This window comes from Argiope bruennichi, chromosome X2 (genome assembly GCF_947563725.1).
Source record: "Argiope bruennichi chromosome X2, qqArgBrue1.1, whole genome shotgun sequence".
Classification (NCBI taxonomy): Eukaryota; Metazoa; Arthropoda; class Arachnida; order Araneae; family Araneidae; genus Argiope; species Argiope bruennichi.
Window position 1 is genome coordinate 94,732,996 of NC_079163.1, and position 22,906 is coordinate 94,755,901.

Consider the following 22,906-nt stretch of genomic DNA (forward strand, 5'->3'; position numbering starts at 1 on the left):
CTCCAGAAACACAAAGGATATCTACTTGATAGAATAGTTCCTCCCACTCTTTTTTTAGTATGTCTGATGTGAAGCTTTGAAAGATGGCTGATATGAGTGTAAGGTTGTATGATTAGCCATTAGACTTAACGCTACGAATTTCATATATGAGATTCATTTTTTGCTGTTATGAATCTGTAATATTGCCTCCATGTTCAGTTAGTCTCATGGTAAGCAAGAGAGTTTTAGAGATACAGGGTGTTCATTAATTATTGTCGGGGTTCCCGTACCTCATAACTTTCGAATAAAAAATATTACGCAAAAATCGATTACGTATTCGTAAATTACAACTCAAAGAATTTTATTAATGATATTAAAGTGTAAAGCAAATGCGCTAAGATCGCATTGTGCCAAGTAAAATTCTTTGAGTTGTAATTTACGAATACATAATCGCCTTCAGCTGAATGCCTACAAAGTGCAAATTGTGCAAGCTTTACACTTTAATATCATTAATAAAATTCTTTGAATTGTAGAATTTTATTAATGATATTAAAGTGTAAAGCAAATGCGCTAAGATCGCATTGTTGCCAAGTAAAATTCTTTGAGTTGTAATTTACGAATACATAATCGTCTTCAGCCGAATGCCTACAAAGTGTAAATTGTGCAAGATTTACACTTTAATATCATTAATAAAATTCTTTGAGTTGTAATTTACGAATACGTAATCGGTTTTTGCGTAATATTTTTTATTCGAAAGTTATGAGGTACGAAAACCCCGACAATAATTAATGAACAACCTGCATTTTAATGGCTGCTGAATCGATGTTAGGCCTATGATCCCCATGGAACACTTGGTGACCATGTGAAGACTTATAACTCTGTTGAATGCAAACTTCCAACTATTATTTTCGATTTCCAATGAACAACAAGTTTGTACTTCATTTTGTATTCTTTTAATAGCCCAGCAAAATTAGGATAATTTATAAACACCCTGAGACCTCATATTTATAAGAGAACCAGAAACTCCTATGCAAGAATAATATAGAGTAGACGTTTGAAGTGACATGTTAAAATGTCACTTTTTTACTATAAAGCAGAGATTCGGAGAAAATGAGAGATAAATTTATTTTGCAACATTTCGAAATCCAATATCTGAAATTTTACTTTGTTGGAAATCACTCACAAATTTCTTCCTGGACAATTCTGAATTTCCCAATCCAATATTTGTGGTTATTATCTGTTGAAAATTGCTCACAAATCTCTTTCTTAACAATTTATAACTGGTAAAGCATTTTCCGATCCATTAAGGAGCAATTTATTCCATTGCGAATGTATTGGACTTTCTTTTACTTATTATTTGTTTTTAACGCATTAATAGGATTTTTGGATGGTAAAATCGTTTCTGGTAGAAAGGAAAGCTCAATAAGTTAAACAAATACAAATGAACCGAATTTGCATTGCATGACTAAAATCAAAATGCGTGCATACAAATCAGAAAACTGCTTCCATTCTTTTTTTTAAGCCCCAGGTTTCCATTTTGCTCTTAAAGTATGAAATAAATGTTGCGTTAAAGGGTTAAAGGCAACACACTTTACTCAATGAAGTAAGCACAGATTTTTCTTTGGAATTAAGAAACATTATGGGAAAAGAGGAAGCTATTTAATGCGTTTCCATGGTGTTTTTGTTCAAAGTTTTGAATTATATCCCATTTCTAATCGAAGAGAGTATTGTTATTTTCCTTTCTCAAAGTTTTCTAATCTCTACGTTACACGTTAGGCTCATTGATTAGAAATTGCCACAAACAAGAAGTCGTTATGCTGCTGAACAGAGTTGTGGTGGTAAACAGCTCCGCCTTCTATTTACCATCAATCAGGGAACAAACAGTTTTTGAAAAAACTTTATTCATTTGCGATGAATCAATATTGGAAGACACTATTGAAATATCTTTTAAAGTTATAAACAAAAAAATTCTCTTTATTTTAGAAAAGGCCATATTTATTACCTTTATATATTTATATTAATATTTCTCTCTCTGTTTCTCTATAAAAGATAATTTATATTGCCTTTATATAAACAAGGCAATACTTTCTCTGTCACTCTGTAAAAATTCATATTTTCTACCTTTATGTAAACAAGGGATTTTTCTCTCTGTCAGTTTAGATTTGTCTATAAGAGAGATTTGTCTATATGTCTTTCTTTATAAAAGACTATATTATTTTTAATCTTTGTACAAACAAGGATTTTTCTTTGTTTATTTTTATAAAAGGTTATATTTATTATCTTAATGCAGAATAAGTAAATGTTAACTTATTCTTTTCTTCTTTCTTTCCATTATTTAGGACTGTGAAAACTAATATACAGGGTGTCCATTTTAGTAGTGGTTCAATTACTAATTTCTAAACTGTTAGAATCAGGCTTATAAAGTCTGATGGGAAAAAACTCTAAATTACATAGAGAAAATATATTTCATATTGGTTTGTTTTTTAATTAATAAACGTACTATTGGAACAAAAAACGAAATTAAATTTTCATATGGTCCATCAGTTAGTTATTTTTCTTAAAATATCGCTGAAGGGCTCAAGCTTCGAAACCTGATTCCACTAAATATCCCTGTATGTGGGTCTCGAAATCTGACTTTGTGGGCTAAACGTCCTCCCGTTGATGTAGTGCGGAATTTGGAGAGGAGGATACTATATCAGGTGTCGCCCTCGCCATCTGACTGAGACTCAGAATTACAAGGTCATTCCTAAATAACCCTAGTAATGCTTTCAAATGGGACGTTAATATCACTAAACGAAAACTAATCTGTAAAATTTCCTACAAACACTAAAGTTTCACACTTGTGTCACTAAAATTGATGAGTTATAAAGCTTTGATTTCATTACTTTAAGTTAATCATTGGCCACCTAAAAGATGCAATTGGAGTTGATTGGCGGATCTTCTTCGAAGCAGTCTAGTGAAATGATTTATATTCTAAAATGGTGACATTCAAAACCTCATAATTCGATCAATTTTGGTCACAGATGAATGGAACTTTTTTTGTGTGTATTAGCACAGATAAATTTTAATGTAGACATCATTATATAGTCTATAACAACATTTAAAAAATTTCAGATTGTCGGGGTCGTTTGGTTTAAAGTCTTTGGAAAGAAATTAACGTCCCTTTTTGTTGCTACATTAAGACTATTTCGAGACATATCTCGTAATTCCAGAACTGCGTCAGGCGGCGAAGAATACACATGTGCCAGTATCCATTTCCCAAACCTTTATTCAATACTAATGGGAAAAACCTTTGACATAAACAGATTTAACGTACAAAGTCAAGACTCATCAACCTGGTTACTGGATACACTGGTTGGACTATTGACCAGGTAGCATTAAAGGATGCTTGTGCAGGCACGATAACATTTTGTTACAATCTGAATAATAAGGCTGCTAATTATCAAAAAAATTATTTGCAATTAAACGTGTTAATTATGCACAACCCTCATGTACAGAGTATCGCCAGAAGTTCTTACACCAGTTGTTGGATAATTTTTAAGTTCTCACTTATTATGTATATATAGATGTACCATGATATAATCAGCTTCATGACACTTTTTTTTGCAGAGTTTTACTTGCCAAAAGCTTGTCTTTTGATGAAGTTATTCCTGTTGATTACGACAACCATTCACCACCAAAGCTGAATAAAGGTAAAAGGATTTATTTTGATTAAGGTTGATTTATTTTGTTAAATTTTATTTCTGCACAATTTCCTCAATACCGTCATCAATCATACAATTTTTCGTTTTCATGGTTCATGAAAGAAGAATGTTACGCAAGTACAGTTAAATGATATAAAACTTCCCAAATGTGCATTAATACTTTTATGCTTGGTTAAATATAAAACGTATATATTTCTTTATTGAAATTGGCTGCAATAAAGAAATATAGTATTATAATTTTTATTATTTTAGTAAAATAGTAAAAATTATTGCTTAAAATTTAACTTGTGTCACTGCAAGATTAATTTGAAATAAACCTCATATTTAATGTCTCAAAAACATCACAACATTAAAGAGGAATATTTCTGCAGCATATATATTTTTATAATGGAAATTAATTAATATTTATTACCTTTTCACAATAATTTATATATATATATATATATATATATATATACTCTTTTGCATTTTTCCGAAAAATTGTGAGAAATATCTAGAAATCAAATTATATTTTCAATTTTTGTCGCAGAAACGCTTGGCTCGTCATTTCACGCATGCGCATTCCTTTAACTGGCTCAATGGCAAACAATAGAAGCACTTAACATATACACATACATCTGCAACCGAAGTCTTTAAAGAACTTTCGTGACAAAAGGGTTTGGGGAATTTCTTGTATTTGTCTTTTACTAGAAGATGAGTAACGCCTTTTTGTATAGTTGAAATTGATTAACGAGAAATCATTTCTACTGTTTGCAAAGCAAAGAAGGCAATAATCAATGCAAATTCTTATAATGAAACACGCAAGATAATTCAAAAGTACTATGTATCTCATACATGCATAGAAAAATGTTTAAAATAATGTGATTAAGAATAATATCACTTTATGGATTGGATGGAAAGTTAGTTTAACAAAAAGCATTAGTATTTGTGATTTATTCATTAACTATGCTATCCACTTTACTCATGAACTTTCGAAATCTCATGTGAGTTAATGACATCGAAATTATATTTGTTGGACCCTAATCATGTTGCACTGACTTAGCTGATGCTTCTGTGAAGTCGGCAACCATCTCTCTGCAATACTTTGACATGAAGAAAAATGTTTACCATTGTATTCTTAAATTATGGCAAGAGCCATGGGATAATCAGATCTCCAAATAATTACAGTTTATTCACCCTAATATAACTTGGTAACGTGTTCTCTTAGTCCGAGAGCTCGATATCAAAATGACACGACCTCGCATCAGCCACACCCGTTTCACGTTAAAGTAGTTTTATTTAGTGAATGGTGTCCTAAATGCTAAACCTGTTTTACTGATTTTTTAAATCTTCCTTATATTGTCGAAATGTACAGATTTTAATCAATGAATGATTGCATACTTTTCATGCATCATCTTCAAATATTTGCGATTTGGTGGTGAAAATCCCTCCATCTGAAAATTTTTACATTCTTATAAACAATTAGTTTTTATCAAATTATTTAAACATAGAGAATTTATTTTGTTCGCATTGGTTTTTGTTTCAGAAGAAAATTTAACTCTTTCAAACCTATGTATTTCATTTCATTCAACGACTGGCGCAACAGAGACAAATCTGCCCCGTGATCATGAAAACCAAATGCACTTACTCATTGAAAGCAACGAAAGATATTTTCATTTTAAAAATTCTGGAAAAAGAATATTTTAAAAAGTTTAGCATTTTCAAAATTCTGGGTAAGTGGATGAAGAATAATAGATTGGTTATAATAATTTCACTCGGAAGTAAGAAGGTAAACTAGTACAAACAACATCCAAAGCTAATCTTCATCACCAAAAAGTGAAGTCATAAAAAGTTAAGTCAGTTTGGTTCACGCTGCGAACAAATTACCTCCTTTGCATTTTTGCCTCTCAAACAAACAATCAATTCAGATGTAGACATTCAACAACTAACTAAACTAAATAATGCAAGTAAAAACATCCCCGAACTCAGTGCCTCTAGGATTCTCTGTCAGTTGATTGAGTATACGCCGAAAGATTTATTTAAAAAAACATGTTAACAAAATATGCAATACACAAAATATCATTACAACAAATATTCAATATATATTGAGTGAAGAAAGAGTTTATTTTGTGAGAAAAATGAATTCATAAAATTTGATGTAAAGTTAAAATTGCTTAGAGTGGGTTGATTGAGGCTATCGATGAAACAAATCATTTTGGAATTAGTCTGGGGTAATCGGATCTTCATTACCTTGGAGTTTCCAGTTTTGGTCTTGAACATATTGTTACGAAATTTCCTGGGGTTTGGATAGTGATAGTGATATGGTGAAGAGAACGCTCAATCAGCAGGCGGCAGTAGAAAATGAAACAACGCCGTTTATTTACACGAAGACACACAGGACAGCACAAAGACGACAACTATATACAGCACAGAAGACAATTATCTTCAGCCGAGACGTGCAGCATACAATAAGACTCCACTGCAGACAGTAGTGCACAGCTTAGTTCAGCACTAGCTTCACTCCGTCGCTGCTCCGCTTATCTCTGGAAAGCCAGTTCTTTACCGTCGATTCCGAATACTTTCCTCTGTCGCTTCCTACTACTCATCGACTACTCTCTGGTTCACCACCACTCGGCAGCTGCGGCTGCTTCCTTTTATAGGTCTCAGGAGGCGGGGCTAGAAGCCTCTCAACCAATCAGGAACGTTCGAGGTGTAACTTGGTTCCTACTGGACGGATCGGGAAAATTCTCGTTGTTTCGGGTATAATCTATTTTGGCACCAAAGTCACCAAATTCGTCGCCAAATGGTCCCCAAGTTTGTCGCCAAGCTCTGGGACCTCCCATGGAACCGACTATGCCGGAAAGCAGCATCACAGGTTCGTAACAACATTGTTTTTCATCATGCTGCTTAACCAGATTGGTTCAAGGTCATGGGTAGATTTGCTAAGGTGAAAAGATGTGGTAAGAAGGCAGCTAGTGGCACACTAAAGTGTGTTGCCCAGGTGAAAAGAATATTTTTATCCCTCCACGATATTGATAGGTTATTAATTACCGGTAACTCTGCTAAAATATTGGAAAATGGCTGGAATACCTGTTTACGTCCACATAGTTGATCTTGATCTTAATCTTAATCTTTTAGATTACTATTTATTTTTCGTTTATAAAAATTTCTCGAAATTTCAATCAGGATAATTATCTCAAATCACATTTGTTTAGGCTGTCATTTTGTAATAAATCCCAAACGTTTTATGAAAGCGAAATTATGATGCTACTTTAAAGATAATAAAAAAATAAGTGACAAAAATGGAAAATACGAAATGAATTAGGTTCTTTCATTCCATGGAAAGGATAATCTTTTATTTTATTTTTAAAAAACGTGTAATTAGTTTATTGTTAAACCAATAAAAACCAGATATTGTATACTTTTAAATGCGTGCATTGACATCAAGAAATGAACTGGGATTTCTGGAAGAAACACAATTAAAAATTGCCTGTTGATTCTCTCAAAGCTTCTCTGAAACTGTAATCTAAATAGCACTAATAAAAATATTTTCATAGTTCAATCATTAGCGATGAAATTTTTTCAATGGTGTTTTGCTGAAATGTCAGAATAATACAACAAAATAAACAATTCAAAATAATATGCAATTTAGGTGGAGAATGTACAAAAATGATATATTAATTAATAAGGCTTTGAATTTTTAAACAGGTGCAAGCAATATACTCGAAGCTTTCACTTTAAGACAAAACACCGCGTTCAAAAACAATGTTACTGCAAGTACTGGTCCACAACATTTTGTGCAGAAATAAATGCGAAAAATATGACAGCTGCATCACGTCACTTTAACTCTTACGATGGGTGGAACTAAAAGAATTCTTGTACCTTGTAATTTAGTATCGTATTATAATTTTGTTTGGTGCTCACAAAATTCTTCGAGGGTTAAAATAGTTGTATTCTAGTAATAAAAAGAAAATGCTATTCACAAAATTATCTAATCAATATGCTTGAGAAAGGAAGTATTATCCAACTGTTTATAAAAAACTCGTTAATAATAACCTGAATAAGGAATAGTCGCGTGTTTGGAATTCGTTTTTATTCGGGGACAAAACAGTGACGACAAAAAAACTGCATTTTAACATTGTAAAAATCGAAGTACAATGCAATTATAGTTAATGATTTTTGCACTAAAAATTTGTATTCAGATTGATGTTTATCTTTAATAAGCCATTTTTCTTTCAAAACAATAATTATTGTCGTACAGAGATTTCTAGCACTGTTAATCCATTTTTTGACAACTGTTATTTACATGATTTATTAAACATTTATGCTTTCATTATCTGAATTTTCAAAAATATTTTTGACATCGGCTTGTTTTTTCGGCAGATCAAATGAACCGTTCCAACAATTTCGGCTCTTTAACTCTTGAAAAATGGAACTTGCCATAATGTTTTATACCAAGCCATTCTTGTAAAACTATTGGATACACCCATGCCGTTGCTTGAAACACAACAGTCAAGATATTAGATCAAAATTTTACGTTCTTTAAATAAGATCTGCGTGCCATCAAATTTATTTTTTTATGTTCTAAAGGAAGATTCAAATTTTGACAGATATGTTCACAACATCGTATAATACACACTTAAGAGACTTTTCTTATTCCATTATTGAAATAGTGATCAGAATCCAAAAATGGATGCAATTCGTTGAAAGGAAATTTTATTTCCGTGTTTCAAAACAGCTACTGAAATATATTGAGATTTCGAGCGATCAGTTGAAAGTTAATTTCACATTTATTTTCTGTCCATTATTTCTTCTATTCAACAAAAAGTTATACATATTTTTTTCTTTTTGGTTTAAAGGGATTTCATTTTTAAATAAAAAGTTATCCCAAATTAAATCTTCTGTACCAAAGTTAAAAGTGGTAAATTTTTCTCTCTCAACAAAACATAACACAAAACTTTTGCATGCAAATCACACTGAAGTTTTAAAATATTAGTTTATCAATATGAATTTCTCCCATAAATTTGATTTCGGATAACATTGTAGCTTGAAGTTTCCAATGTAGGTCTTATCTCCTTTCCTACGCATAAAATTGGAGACCTTGGGTAAGGCAGCGAATGCCTTGCAAAACATTGATTAATGATACCTACGAAATATAGATCCGTTCGTGAATCTATCATTTTTACTGATTCTTTGGTGAGAATATGTATTTCGGATGCTTTTTTCTAGGCCAATTGAACATCAAAACTTGACATCCGGAAATATAGACTAGCAGACGGTCAGTTGTTTCACAGATTTGGTTCCAAATTTGTTAAATACCTACGCTTTAGATACTAATCCTATGTACCAAATCTTATCTGCCTAGCTCTTTGTGCTTTGTAGTTATTAAGTTCACTTTTATTCGAGCAGTCAGACAGGCAAACTTCCTGTGAAAGGATTTCATTTACAATTTGATTGACATTTACACATTTAGCCTTAATGGAATATACCAAATTTCAACCGTCTAGCTCAATGAGTTTTGAGTTATCGATTCACAGACAAACATAATTCCAAAAATGTGTTTTCCGGAATCAGGGAGATTTAAAAAGTGGAGATTTGCCAAAATCTCAAATTTGAATTTTTTGACGATTACGATATTTCCTCAATATTTCGTACACGAAAAAGTAAAATAATAAAATACGATAAAGTAAAATAATAAAATCGATTTCTGGAGTTCGAATTAAAATTGACTTTCTCTTTTTATAAAAAATTATTCCACATAAAAAAATTTAATTTTTACCACGCTATCAAATGAATTACTTTTATTACTTAGATATAGTAACGTGTTAATATCTTAAGCTGAAAAAAATGTGTATTGGTCAAAACTCATGGAAATTTTCAATGAAACAAAAATATAAATATTTCAATTTCTTATCCCAAATCATAACGAGGTGCGTGCTATGATTTTATTAATTAAATATTAACTAATCTAATCAATCGTTCATATTAATTTCATCTAATAAATCATTTTTCTAAATTCTTTTCTTAAATCAGTCTCATCCATCTTCTTCTCTTTTTTTTTTTTTTTGATGAAATAATTAAAATGATACAAAGTAAAATTTAAATGATACAAAGTAACATTAAAATGAAAGAAAGTAAAATTAAAATGACACAAAGTAACATTAAAATGATACAAAGTAACACTAAAATGAAAGAAAGTAAAATTAAAATGACACAAAGTAACATTAAAATGATACAAAGTAACATTAAAATGAAAGAAAGTAAAATTAAAATGATACAAAGTAACATTAAAATGAAAGAAAGTAAAATTAAAATGATACAAAGTAGCATTAAAATGATACAATGTATCATTATATTGATACAATGTATCATCAAATTGAAACAAAGCATTATATCAGACACTTTGTATCAATATAATGTTACAAAGTATCTTTTCATCAAGATAATTGTTATCATTGATTTATTTTGCTTTCCAACTAAGTGTTTCCATTATATATTTGGCATTAATCTAATTTAATATCCTTCACTCAATATCAGGAAAGATAAAAAGCTCAGGTATCTGAAGAAATAAGAGAGGTGTTGTTAAGTTACTTAGGCTTACGATAATACATAAAGTGAAGATTGTGTTAGTTTCAGAATTTTCCTTTGATGCTTTAATGGGGGTTTTGTTTTCGCTGGGAGGCTGTTCAGAATTTTTGTTGCATGAATTTAAATCCCTCATACTTCAAACTGTAACAACAGGACGAAGTTTTTTTTTCTTTTTAAATGACAATATATACATAATCTCTTCAGATTCATGCCATGCAAGGTGTATTTTCAGATTTGTTCTTTTAAATAAAGATTTTCCAGAGGTTTCCACTTATATTTTATATCTCATCTGTAAATAATATATATTAATATTGCCATTTCATAAAATATTTTTATCTTGAAAGAGCTTTTGGAGTCTGCATGGTTAATTGTTTGAAACGTTTCGTTTTTCATGAAATATTGGTGTCTTTTTTTCTATGATGAATAAAAGACATAAAAAAAACCTGCCAAACGTTTAATTTGAAAATTTTAAAGCAATATCCTTCGTGAAGATAATTTTCTGGAAACTACTTGAAGAAGAAAAGATAAAATGCATCTATTTTTGCATAAAATAAGCAATCAAAAGTGTCAAGTCACAAATTATTAGATTAATCATTGTTTGAAAGAAAATCTTTGAAATGAAATTTCAAATTATTTCTGGAAAAAAAAACTTCGAAATTCTCATTAATATCAGATCGGTATATTTCTTACGTTCTGAAACTTAGAGAAAATAATTGAATATATTTTTAAAAAAAACACACACACACATATTGTTTTATTTATTTTCTGCATTTTACAATTGATCTATTTTTAATAAACTAATTTTAGCTTTTTATAAATGAATTATTTAAATCATTTTAAATTATAAATAAAGGTTTAATGCATTATTATACATAAAAAATATGTTTTCAAAGTCTATTAATTTCTTCATTTTAATAAGATTTCAACTTTCTGTGACAAACCCACATAATTCGAGGAATGTTTATCTTCATATTATTAATCTGAATCAGAATTTAAGAATCAATTTTCATATTTTTCTTATCAAATTTATATCTAGTTTTCATTTAAGCTTCTTATATCTGAGATCTGATTGTGACTAAAACTTTCCATGATTTGCCAAAATTACAACACATATACCGATCGGTACAATACATATACCAATACCTCTAGTACAACACCTGTTTAATCCATTATTCCAATTGTTTAGCAGTACAGGTATTTTTTGTTATGATTACTGCAGGCTGTTTCAAAATTCACGAAACAAACTTTAGATAATGGTAGAGCGCAATATAGCAAATCTTATTTTGTACAAGAAAGTAAAGATGCAAAGGACTCTTTAAGGTGGAAATACAAGGAATAAACGTAAAAGGAAGCAATACAACCAACTCACAAGTTGAGAAATAAATTTTCTTACAAAGTATATTCTTTACTGAAGGTATTTAGTTCAATTAACTTCGTTGAGGGAACATAAATTGCAAATATACATTTATCTCTTCCTATTCTATGCAGCTGATCTTGCCGAATTTTAATGGGCCAGGCCATTGGTTGACTGAAAAGAAACTAGACAAACGAAATCAAGTTAAATTTTATTAAAAATAATTCATATTAATGAAATATTATCATAATATAAAAAATCCGAATATACAAGTCAAAGAAATAGCTCTTACTACTTATTGCTGAATGGCAACAGTCGAATGTAAGCAAATCGCCGTACGAACGTTTCAGACTGCTTCATTAAATATTTTTATTGGTGCACTTAATTTAATGTTTCTCTAACGGCCATTGTGGGGCACTTCGTAATTCAGGATGAGAAGCTTCCGGCTTGGTGGTTAGTTCTCGCCACCCTGGTGAGTACAGAAAAAGTTGGGGGTCGGCTCCTCCCACCGATGACGGGACGTACTTTCCAAAGCAAGGGTTGTAGCGTAGCCGGTGGCAGCCCTTAGGATTCAACCACAGTTCCCGCCAGTGTTGCTGTTGCAGTGATCCGGTCATTCAGAATTTTCCGTGTACCTCAAGGTAGGTCGGAGAGTAGCCGGTTTAAAATAAGGTTAATGCTAATTTGAAACTAATTTAAAAATATTATTAGAAATGCTCGAGAGAAGAAAAATATAAAAGAAATCAAAATGATAGAAACGGACCTCAAACAGAAATTTTAATCAAGCCCAGAAAAATGCTTAATCGATGCTAGATGGGTATTCGCTGTGTTTGCCTATAGAAATTGGTGTTTCAAATTTTTTATCTCTCAAAATTTTTCTCTCTCAAAAATAGTTTCATTATCTTAAAACTCAAAAAAAAAAAGCTTTTTAATTATATCAATTTTATTTCTTACAATTTTTCCTTCACTTTTGATGAGTTTTTTTTTTATTATTATTTAATTTGATATATGATCTGTAACACTGTTTTTATGTTATGACGAAATTCAGCCTCATCTATCAAACATTCTAACATGTGTTTTTCCAATGTTAAAATTAAGGGACAAAATGCTTTTTTTTTAAATTAACTTTATAGGACTTTCACTCACACTTTTATTTCATATTATATATACTCTTTATAATTTGTGTGCGTAATAACTTGTTGTTGACTAATTCAATTATTTTTATTTATTTCATTCTCATTAAGTAACAAAGTAAAATTTTTAAAAAGTGCATTCCATGTTAATTATTTGACAGCCTTAATGTCAATCATCCAGTGAACAAACTAATTACCAACGGAGGCTAGTAATAATTATTTCTTAACTGTAAAAAAGACTTTATTTGCCTTCAAAACATCTTTTGTTATTTAACTTTGGATTGATTTGGTGACAAATTAATTGTCACTAGCTTTATTTCAAATGCAATTATTGTTAGTAAATATATAATATCTTTTTTAGGTGATAACAGTTCGCCAGTAAATGTTTCAGTTCATCTCTGGGTGATGCAAATTCGTTCAGTAGATGAAGTGGATATGGTAAGCGATCCATTATTCATTGAATCATCTGTAATCACTTTTTAAATGTTCTTTCTTTGCAGCATATGACACAAAATTCGTTTTAATCCCTTTTATGAAATCTGAATGGGCTGTTTCCCAAAAATTATTTCAACAGTCGAAAATATCTGATCAATTACAAAATGTATGAATCTTTTTCAATAAAAATTGCCAAAATCTTAAGAGGTGGCAAAACGTAACCAATTAGAAAATATTTCGCATATTTCGGCACAAAATAAATACTCCAATCTCAATTGTGCAAGTGACAAAAACTGTATTCCCTAAAAACCATTAAAATTGATATCCTGAAGAAGTGTTTGAAGAATTCATTTATTTTAAAATTCTGTAAAGAAAGATGGGTATTTCATAGACAGAGTTATATCCAGCAGCACTATGTAAACGCAAACAGTTAAATGATATTCTTTTTCCTATAGAAACGGTTCTAGAGTGCATTCATCCCATCGTTACCAGGGACTAACATATGAGATCTTTCCTTATTGAATTTAAGTCACTCGCATAGTCCTGGTACTGGTTTTAATGTAATCGAACCGAATGATTCTGTTCAGTCAATGAAAATTCAGTCAATGAATATCTTAACTTGTTATAGAATCATTAGAATTTTATGTTGCGTGTGACAAAATTCAAATGTCGCAACACTTTCAGCAAGTACAATTTCAATCAATAATTGTTCTTCATGGATTCATAATATGTAGAGGGCATTTGCTTGGAAACTATGTATCTTCTACATGATCGCCTCATGGTTAAAATTTCAATATTTTCTACAAGAGGTTTTGCTATATTCGCAACGTATTATTCAGGTTGAAGTCATTCTTATAGTTTTTCATGTGAGCGTTAATGAAGTCACTCAATGTTTCATGAACGAAGTCGCACTTGTCAATTGGATCTTGGATAGCGTGCGTATGAATAGGCATAGGCAAGTGTCGACCTTTTCTCTATAAGGTACAATTATAACTTATGATTATTTTCATGAATACATAAAAGAGTAAATCACTCGCTTGAATGCTAAAATTCTGCACGATCCCTCAGAAAAAAATCTGGCATGTTTTTCGAAAACTGGGGGCTCTCTCGAGAATAAAATCGACAAAATTTCTGCTGTAATAAGGCACACTTTTGACGAGTAAAAATGTTAATTGATGTAAAATATAGTATATGTAGAAAATATTTGATAATTTTATTATAAAATAATATAAAAATATTAGTTTCTTAAAGTATTTGTTTTTAATAACAAATCGAATTTTTTAGAAAAATCTTTATAAAATCACACCAAAATTGGTATGATATAAACGTAAAATATCATACCAATCATATCAAAATATCATAAAATATTTCTCATTGCAGATATTACACTAAAAATGTATTATTTCCTAGAAGAGATTTTATTTAAAAGATGAATAATGCTTAGTATAGTATAAAATTTCATATTTTTGCATTGAAAACCTTTTTTTAAATTAATACCTAAATATTTGAAATATATATATATTTAGAAAATTGCAAGAAACTGTATATTTTTAACAAACAGACTCCTGTTGCTTATATTTTTAAAAACGGCTTACACTTTGCAGAGCTTATGTTTTTTTTTAATATTATGCATATTATACACTTGTAGAATCTGGATATTTCTCCTGTTTTATGAGGTTAAAACTCAAAAATCGAGTTTTCGACGTACAAAATGTCACAAATTCCTTAGTAAATAATTTTATCTAATTTGAAACACGTTGCTGCATCAATTATCTGAAGTAGCATATAGTTTAAAGGCGACGCAATTACAATTTATTTTAAAACAGCAGGGCGAAACTACCGATACTGCGTTACTATCACTAGGTTTCTTTTTGTGTAATTGGGTGAAGCGAAATCTTCGCTTGTTTACTTTCATGATCTCCCAATCTTTTCATAAATGATTCCTTCTTTGTTGGGAACTTTTTGACAACAACTAATTACATTCAATGAGACGTAACATTCAATTAATACAATATTATTTTTAAAGAAAATATAAATTTTAAATCTATTGATTTTATATATCTGCTAAATTTGCCGATAGAATTTTATTATAAATATATTAAGATATAACAATAAATGAAGTGAAAAACTGAATAAGGTTACGGATGATATCTTTATCAAGGTTTTTACATAATCATAAATTCTCAGCATCCAATGTTAAATCTAGCTGAATTCCAAGTCATTATTCAATTACATTTTCTTTATCCTATATCCAGACTTTCAAGTTGTGATTTTTTAATAAAGTGTCTGATGTCATTCGCTTTTTTGATTTATCAAACTCGCTTATTATCATTGTTACTGTTACATAAGTATTATAATAAATTTGAATTTTTCACTAGGATTTCAAAATGGATGTCGTTGTCCGTCAAATGTGGGAAGATCATCGGTTGATATTTCCCGAAGAACGCAGTGAAGGGCGGAATAAAGTAATACTCGATGCTTCCTGGGGGAAAGTGATTTGGACTCCAGGCGTCTGGTTTAAAAATGCCTTAGACACGAAGTTGCAACAGTGGGTTTTGCCTAGTGTCTTCTATTGGCTGATGAGGAACAAAACAGTCTACTTTTCGGGCAGGTTGTTATTTTTAATCTAACAGCTTTTTCAAACTCCAGTATAATCATACGCAAATTGGCCATAAAATATTTTGAGATGATCTGAGCCATCTGTTAGATAACTTAGTAAAAGAAATATATAACAAACAGTACATGAGCTTATTGTCATATAATTTATATACCTGACATTACTTGTAGTCATTCACTTTCTGAAAATATTATCATTGATTTTCTACAGGAAACGAAAATATCCTTTGAACTCCTTCTTACTGATTTAACCCTTCTTTGCATGATTTGTTTTTCTTTTTTTGTAAATAAATCAGGGTAATATAATTTATGCTCTAGATTAAAGAAAAACATTTTTTTAAAGTCCTAGTATAAATATATAATATAAAATAATAAAAAAAACAGTATGTTAGAAATATCCATCATCATGCAAATTAATCTCAGTATAAAATCTTCAATGTCCCTCTCTTCTAAATTTCTCCACTCATTATCGCTTTTATTGGCAAAAAATCTCTGATTACTTATAAAATATATTCAAGAAATCGCTCGTTTCTTCCAACCACAACAAACAGCGGAATGACAAGTTCAAACCCGCTGTAATGATCGTAACATTTGATTTTTTTTTTTTTTTTTTTTTTTTTTTTTTTTTTACAGCTACACTCCTTTCTACGCAATAGTCGTGAAAAAAGTTGTATAAAGTACGACTGTTTTGAGTGCAACTTTTTGTTCACTAAATGTAATGATGGAAATTTCCATCATCATGCAAAGAAGGGTTAAACTTCCAAATCAAACCTCTTTATTATCCTACAGTGATATGGTGTGACTGAAAACGAGACGAGTTCAAAGAATAAACATATATTTTTATATTTCGAACATTATACAATGAAAAAGTCATAACCAACATTCTAGAATATTCTCTGATGTTCTCGAAAACTTAATAATTTTTTATGAATATTCTAGAATGAAAAATTATTTCAGAGAGTGTAGAATTATCTCTTTCTTTCAAAAGATTGTATAAAGCTGTATAATTTTATTAATTAATCCAAGATGCAGCGATGCTCCAAAGAATTCAAAACAGATCTATGATGTATCAAAAAATATTTAAAATATCCAGTAAATTGCAACAAATAATTGTGATCAAAAGTACTGTAGAATATTCCTAAATACTCAAAAATCATTTGTACGTAACAGATTTTGACAACATGAAGCTACATTCATACATTGTTTTAGGATTTTTATACAGTAGCGTGAATTATTTTAGGACTCTTATACAGTAGCGTGAATTATTTTAGGACTCTTATACAGTAGCTTAAATTATTTTAGGACTCATATACAGTAGCGTGAATTATATTAGGACTCTTATACAGTAGCTTAAATTATTTTAGGACTCTTATACAGTAGCGTGAATTATTTTAGGATTCTTATACAGTAGCTTGAAATATTTTAGAACTCTTATACAATAGCTTGAATTATTTTAGAACTCTTATACAGTAGCTTGAATTATTTTAGGACTCTTATACAGTAGCTTGAATTATATTAGGACTCTTATACAGTAGCTTAAATTATTTTAGGACTCTTATACAGTAGCGTGAATTATTTTAGGATTCTTATACAGTAGCTTGAAATATTTTAGAACTCTTATACAATAGCTTGAATTATTTTAGAACTCTTATACAGTAGCTTGAATTATTTTAGGACTCTTATACAGTAGCTTGAATTATTTTAGGATTCTTATACAGTAGCGTGGATTATTTTAGGACTCTTATACAGTAGCGTGAATTATTTTAGGACTCTTATACAGTAGCGTGAATTATTTTAGGACTCTTATACAGTAGCGTGAATTAGCAGTCGACTTATCACTGCAGTGTATATTGAAAAGAATTTGAGGTACCCAAAATCATGTGGTACGAGGCCAGCATCTTTAGCCTTTCTGCGTAATGCCACCATCGATTTTATACTGATTTCAGGTTCTCTTCTCTTATTGCAGTGGTGGTGTCTAATAACCGCAGTGTTCTTTTCTTAATCAATACATAACCGCTTTTCCCAGTTTGGTTGAAATCGACCTTTTGTTTTTTGAAATATACATGCATGCAATGGTTTACAAATGAAATTAAAGAGAGGCAGTATTTTAATGTTCCAGCGATACACATTTGTATATGTGATATACATTTTACACAAAATATCACATTATTTCCCCATCGATTTATCTATACCGATAAAATCAAATTGTTTGCTCATTCTCCGTAAATTTTTTTATACTCATTAATATTCTTTCTTTTTCAACCACTAACATGACATTTTCGTTTCTCCTCATAACACTGCTTCTCTAACAAAGTATTAATAATTCCCCTTAATTTTGCAGTCCCACATTCATAGAAAAATCAGCATAGAAATGTAGGTATTTATTCTAATGTCCCTTTACATGGTAATTCGTATACAATTTTCGAGGTCTAAAAAGCATTAAGATTTTAAAACTTTTATTACAATATCTCGTACGATAGTAAAATTACTAGAAATAAATGTGGATAAAAGGACAATTGTTTAAAAAAGGTACCATTTTCGCTATTTTTATAACGATACATATATAACTGATAAACAAATATTAGATTAAACACTACACAAGTGATCAACGCACGTTTTTGAAAACAAATAATTTAAGCAATAGCAAGAAACATACATTGTGTATGTCTTTAACTGTATACATTGTCTTTGGGATAAACAATACATTTGAGCTTTAAAAAAACACAGGCAACGAACAACTTTACGAACACAATACGAGTCAACAATTTAGTAGTTGCCGGTAACTGCTTATTTTTAAAATACATTACGTCAGTTATGTAGAATGTATGCTCATTTTGTTTGTTCTTTACTTTTCAGTCAATTATATACAAGTTTAATGGCTTTTCAGATATGTTCATCAGGTTTTGCACTTGCATGTAAACACATTTGCAAACATTAAATCTCATTTATTGTAAAGTTTGGTTGTAATAATGGAGCCATATTTTCCTAACAGGATGGAAGTTTGAATTTCGTGTATGAAAAGTGAGGATAGTGATATAAATTCTCTTAGTTGGTAATAAAGAGTCTATATTTAGACACTTTAACTTGATTTGTTTCAACTTCACCGACATGGAATTTTGTTATTTTTTTTTTTTTTTCACTTCTCAATGAGCGAGAGTTTTGAAATTCTGAACATTTGTGTATTCTTGATTACAATACGTTATTTTTTTGTATCTTCGAAATAATTATTTAAATAAAATTATATAAGTTATAGGAGTGGCGTTACATGTTAAGAAGTATCAAAAATTGATCTCGTAGTTTGATAATATACATAAAATAATGAATCATAAATTAAAAACTAAAAAGTAGAAAATAATTTTTAAAAACTTTAAAAAACAATTTTAGTACACTAATCAAAGAGTGTTTTTAAGATTATTTTTATTAAATTTATTAAAAACTGTTTTACTTTTCGCTGTTGAATTCATTAGGCTTTATATTATATAATTCCTTTACATTTCTTGAATTTTCTTCACTATACGATTTTGAGAACTGTTATGAGTTTTGATTACGTTTAAAGTGACATTCTAAGCTTTGTGATGTAAGAGCAATATTCAGAAATCTGTATATCTGTTATTTAGACATTTTTGTTATTTTTCTAGTTTTTGCACATTTCTCTCATTCAACTTGCCTCATTTCAATAATCATGATAAGCAAAGTTGAAATTCTATAGCATTTGCGAACGTTTTATTCTAGATTTTATTATTCAATAATAAAAACAGAAATATTTTCAATGCCCTGAACATTGGAAGAACTCTAAACCATTTGGATACAAACTCTATATCTTAAATAAGATATATTTCCAAAAAAAAAAAAATTAACAAATTTTCATAAGAGCTCAAAAAAGGAGATTCTTCTTCTTTCTTTTAACTATTTTCTATTTTTTAATCTTTAGCTTATAATTCATTATTGTAAATAAGATTGAATCAAATTTCCAATTATTTTAAAATCACTATTAGGTAGCACCATTTATACAGAACTAACATTTAATACTATTGATCAATTAACTAATGAATAATTGTGGATAAAGACCAAAAATATTAAAATAGAGTATTATCATCAAGAAAACGAAGTAAAAAATATGAAAATCCTGATACATCAAAAAATGGGTGAGAAATCGATTATAAAATGGCTTTTCGTAACTAACAGGGAAAATGTCAAGTTAATTAAAATTATTTAAAAATGAGTTTCTCCATTTTAAATCACCATCATCATACCCTTACCTTTTCAGGATAAAGTCAATTATAATAGTTAATACTGAATTCGAGTTCTGTATACTGTTCTGTATATTGTTTCTACAAAATCTTTTATTTATACGAAACAATTTTTTCTGAAAGATTCTAGACATTAAAAAACAAATCTTTTAAAAGCTTTCTATGGGTTCAAGCATTGCAAGTCTTTTTTAACATTTTCATGCTCCTCTAGTCAATTTGGTTTGTTAATTATGCAGTTGCCATGGTTGCTTATAGGAAAGAAGCAATAGAATAAAGTAAATTAGGATTGCAATTGAGAAATAGTGATATATGAAATTTATATATATACACGGCATATATTTTATCTGATTTGCTCTGATTTCTTTGTTGGAAATATCAATAAGTAAATTGTAATTTATGACTTATTATGATTAATGCGTTTAAATATTTCCTAATAAGTTGCAATTATTTTATGTATTTCTGTTTACTTATACCATTAAAGTACGAAATAGTCAAAATTGTGCAAGTTATTGCAATTTATTATATTTGTGCTGTATTATTATATTTAATTAAATCCATGCTAAGTAAAGAATCCGTCATGGTATTAAAAGAAATCCCAATTCACCTTCTCAAAATTTATTTTCCATCAATCTTTAATATGCCTCTGTTGCGAGAATGTTTATTTACTTAAAATATAAATGAAAAACACTCAGCTTCATATCGTTGTTCAATGTAAAAAGAAAAATTTGAAAGCCGATTTAGAATCGAAACCGATATTGATAGATTTATAATTATATTTCATATCTTAACCCTTTTTGCTCTCCCGTTCTCCTATTGTGCATTATCTTCTGTTTTCTATTCCAGCTGTATATAACGAATCATTTGCTAATTTGAAGTTAAAAGGATTAAAACTGAAATTTGTTCAAAAAATCGAATTAAGAAAAAATGAATCTAAAAATGAAAACAGCCAAAGTGAACGACAATTCTTAAACTAAAAATGGTAATAAAAATTAAATTTAATAAATAAATGTTGGTTTATTTTTTAAAAATAATAATTTTAGGTTACAATAAAGTAATGTGTAATTTAGATTTCAAAAAAATGTAAGAAGTATCTATCATTATAAAAATACTTAATATCTGGAATTATATATTTTCAAATAATTTTCATTAAAAGCCAGTATATTGTACTTACAATAAAATTTAACAGTTGTGAAATAAAACTTAAAAATAAATGCACAATTCACATCCAAAGTATATAAAATTCTTTTTATTAGGATTATTTATAAGAATTTTTATTAAGTTTTTAACCGACAACGCTGTGTGATAAAAAAGTATTCTAGTGAAATAAGGACCCTAAAAATATTTACTTATGATCACTGAGGGCAATACGTTACGGTCGATTTAACTAATAAAAATAATTTAGAAAGAAAATTTTAGTTTTATTTTCTTTTAAACCAAAACAAATAAACAATACTGAGTAAACATAAATGAATACTTCAACTTTAGCGGCTATTAAAAGAAAATAAAACAAAGTATGTTCATCGGAATCAAAATTGGCAGTTGAAAGTTCAAATTCTACACAATCATGTATTCAGTGTGAACTTCTACAAAAATGAAGATTCCATTTTACAAAGCTCTTAAAAGTTGAATGTGTTTTGTACTATGTCGCATGACAGCATTTTCGTGCCTTCCTTTTTCCACGCGAAAATTGTTGATGGGATTATTTATTTTTATATGCTACAGATTGGTTGTTGCCACAGTTAGAATAAGAATCTAGTGGTCTTATTCTACACCAGGTTGATACACCATACTGCGCGTTTTTAAGTGATAAATTACCGCATCATTGTTTGGCCGCCGATCACCCCCATTATCTTGCTTTTCATCATTGATCTCCTCAAGGCCTGATAGTTCTCCATGCGATTCTTTCTCTGGGGCAACAACAAGTATTAGGTGTTTGTTGCTCCGTTACCTACTGACGATGACAAACTTGAGATATGTATATTGACAGTCTTTCAAAACCTCACACCAAACATGCTGAAAAAAGTGAGGGATGAGTTATTGCGCCGCTTCGATACCATTTGTATTTCTAGAAGGACGCGCATTGAACACTTATAATTGTATAGAATTTAAATTTTGAACTGATATTTTTGATTTCCTTTGGACAACAACTTCGTTGTGTATTCTTTTAATTGTCCTAGAAAGTTGGAATATTCATTCATAGATACCCTATATAATGAATTAAATGAATGAAAATTAATTAGAAAGCTATAATTTGCTTTGACACTTAAATTCGTGCAGCGAAACGATACAGCATATTCAATGGCAGCCCATTAACTCTGAAAGCAGCAATACTGCAAAAGATATTCAATAATATAGTAAATTCTCGATATTCCGCGAATTATCCGCAAAATGATCCAAAAAGGACACAAACTAACTGAAAATACTTTTAAATAATTTATGTTTAGAGCAGGAGGCCAAATATGCAATTACAATTAAATAAACTGAATATTTCTGTACTTACAAATTATTAGATTTTTTTCACAAAAAAAAAATCTGTTATCCTTTTTTTTTTCTTTTGTGTATTTTCTTATGCGCCTTTATTTAACTTGCCTAATTTTGTAACAATGAAATTTCATAATCGATTTTATACTCGCTTTCTGAAGTTTTAGATTTTTCAAAATTGTATTCTCGATGGCAATACACTAGTTTAATATTTTCATATATTAATTATTAGCTAATCAATTCGTTTAGTAAAAATTTCATTCTATATTAGTGGCAGCAGTTGGTAGAAAACTTATGAAATTCTGATTTTAAGATTTCATGACATTTATAATATTCTATTATGTATTAAAAGTTAAAATGTAGAAAATAATTTAAATAAAGAATTTC

The 22,906-nt window shown here is 29.5% G+C and overlaps 1 protein-coding gene across 1 annotated transcript in view; it reads left to right on the forward strand.

Annotated features, from left to right (window-relative positions):
- The window catches only part of LOC129959824 (glycine receptor subunit alpha-2-like), a gene marked incomplete at its 3' end in the record, with an annotated part of 47,334 nt that overhangs the window by 15,953 nt on the left and 8,475 nt on the right, over positions 1 to 22,906 (forward strand). The window contains exons 2-4 of the mRNA XM_056072717.1: positions 3,589 to 3,671; positions 13,099 to 13,175; positions 15,551 to 15,783. Coding sequence (XP_055928692.1) covers positions 3,589 to 3,671; positions 13,099 to 13,175; positions 15,551 to 15,783 — 393 coding nt within the window. The remainder of the gene's footprint in view (positions 1 to 3,588; positions 3,672 to 13,098; positions 13,176 to 15,550; positions 15,784 to 22,906) is intronic.